This window comes from Merops nubicus, unplaced genomic scaffold (genome assembly GCF_000691845.1).
Source record: "Merops nubicus isolate BGI_N331 unplaced genomic scaffold, ASM69184v1 scaffold43980, whole genome shotgun sequence".
NCBI lineage: Eukaryota > Metazoa > Chordata > Aves > Coraciiformes > Meropidae > Merops > Merops nubicus.
Genome location: NW_008581674.1, coordinates 1 through 1,676, shown reverse-complemented (window position 1 = coordinate 1,676; position 1,676 = coordinate 1). Strand labels below are relative to the sequence as shown.

At 54.6% G+C, this 1,676-nt stretch overlaps 1 protein-coding gene across 1 annotated transcript in view; it reads right to left on the bottom strand.

Annotated features, from left to right (window-relative positions):
• CNPPD1 (cyclin Pas1/PHO80 domain containing 1) overlaps nucleotides 1-1,600 on the bottom strand; it is a gene marked incomplete at both ends in the record, with an annotated part of 4,363 nt that extends 2,763 nt beyond the window's left edge. Inside the window, one exon of the mRNA XM_008935171.1 lies at nucleotides 1,500-1,600. Coding sequence (XP_008933419.1) covers nucleotides 1,500-1,600 — 101 coding nt within the window. The remainder of the gene's footprint in view (nucleotides 1-1,499) is intronic.
• Between the last annotated feature and the right edge of the window lie 76 nt (nucleotides 1,601-1,676).

Below are 1,676 nucleotides of genomic sequence, written 5' to 3'. Positions count from 1 at the left end.
GACAAAACACCCCCCAGCCACGGAGACCTCCCTGCCTCTGGCACTGCTGCTGCTCTCTGCCTTGCTTGGCCACCATTGTGCCACCACAGCGGCAGCAGTGATGCCCCGAGTGATGGAAAGTACAGGAGTTCCCCCAGGCTCTGTCCTGACACGAAACTCAATTCTTCAGCCTACAAATCCAAGCTGTGACAGTGTGTCCTGGCCTAGAGAGCATGGAGAGCAGCTGGTAGCTGTCCCCATCTCACAGCCAGGACATGCTGAGAGTGGTTATGGTCCTTACTTTTCCATAGGAAGAAATTAATTTTCCAACTTCCCTCCTCATCCAGCCACCTACTGCCTCCTGCAACTGTCCCCCAAGTGCCAAAGACCTTTCAGGTTCTTCTGGACTTTCCCTTCGTCTGAAGGGCAGTGCCATACACTTGTCGTGCAGCAACAACACATCTGTACCAAGCAGATGCTGTAGCTCTAGGTCCTGGTTTTTGACAGTGGCTGATAGCAACTGGCGAAGGAAGGCTGTAAAAACAGATAAGCCTGCAGAGATATTCTCTGCATGTCGCTTCTACCCCCAGCTGCTGGAGCCAAGACATTTCCTGGGTGAGAGGCAGCCTTCAGAGTTAATTAATATCCCTCAACAGAGTCTCCTACCATGAATGTGCCCTTTGAACTTGTAACACTGGTAGTATCCTGTGGAACAATTCCATCTTGCACCTGGGTGTGACGCCAGCCCCAAAAACTTCCCACATCAGAACTTGCGACTCCCAGCAGCACCCATGCAGCTGGCTGCCCTGTCCAGTCCTGCTCTGTCACCTAGCATTCCCTCTCCACTAAGGAACCTCACACACAGTCTTCAGGCTGTTTCCCAAAACCTGTCACGAGAATTTTGAACACAAGCACGCTTCCCCACCTCCTTAAGGCCCCCTGCCAGCTGTATGAGGATGTATGAAAACGCTCATGTGACCAAGTTGTGGACACGCTCTAAGAAACCACTGCTTGACCTTGATTACCCTTCTCCACTGTCACTTGCACTAGTTCCTCAGCCTCAGTTCATCTGTGTCCTCCTGCTTCCCCAAACTCTGCTGAATCAACAAGGGGAAAAAAAAAAAAAAAAAGATGTGATCCAAACAGACACACAGTAGGAACTTCTCTCCTTGGTGCTAACAACTAGAAGTTAAGCAAGTTTCCCAACACCTTGCAGAGCACAAGAAGTCGTTCAAGATACTGCTTATGATGGACAGGGACTCTGCCTTCCCTGCCAAGGAATTCACGTGCAGCCTAAAGAATTCCGCACACCAGCGAGGTGCCAAAAACGCAGCAGCGGTCCAAACACGGCAGTGAACCAGAGAGTGGGAGCGATGAGACTCTGGCACCCTGCCTGCTGTGCTGCACAGAGCGAGGAGGGCTGGCCGGGCTGGGATTTGGCGCCAGGGAGGGAGCTGGTTACCTATTGGTCTCGGTCCCTGGGCTATCAGCGCCTCGGGGGGGCGCTAAGCGCCCCCCCTGCCACGGGGCTGGAGAGATTGTCCAGGCTGCAGTCTTTGTCCCACCCGTAGTAGAGCCGCTTCCGCACCCTCTCGCTCAGCTGCTGGTGCCTGGGCAGGAACTGCGGGCGGGGAGAACGTGAAGAAGCTCCCCGAGCGCTGCCCGTGCCGGGCTGCCAGGCCCAGCCCGGCCCGGAG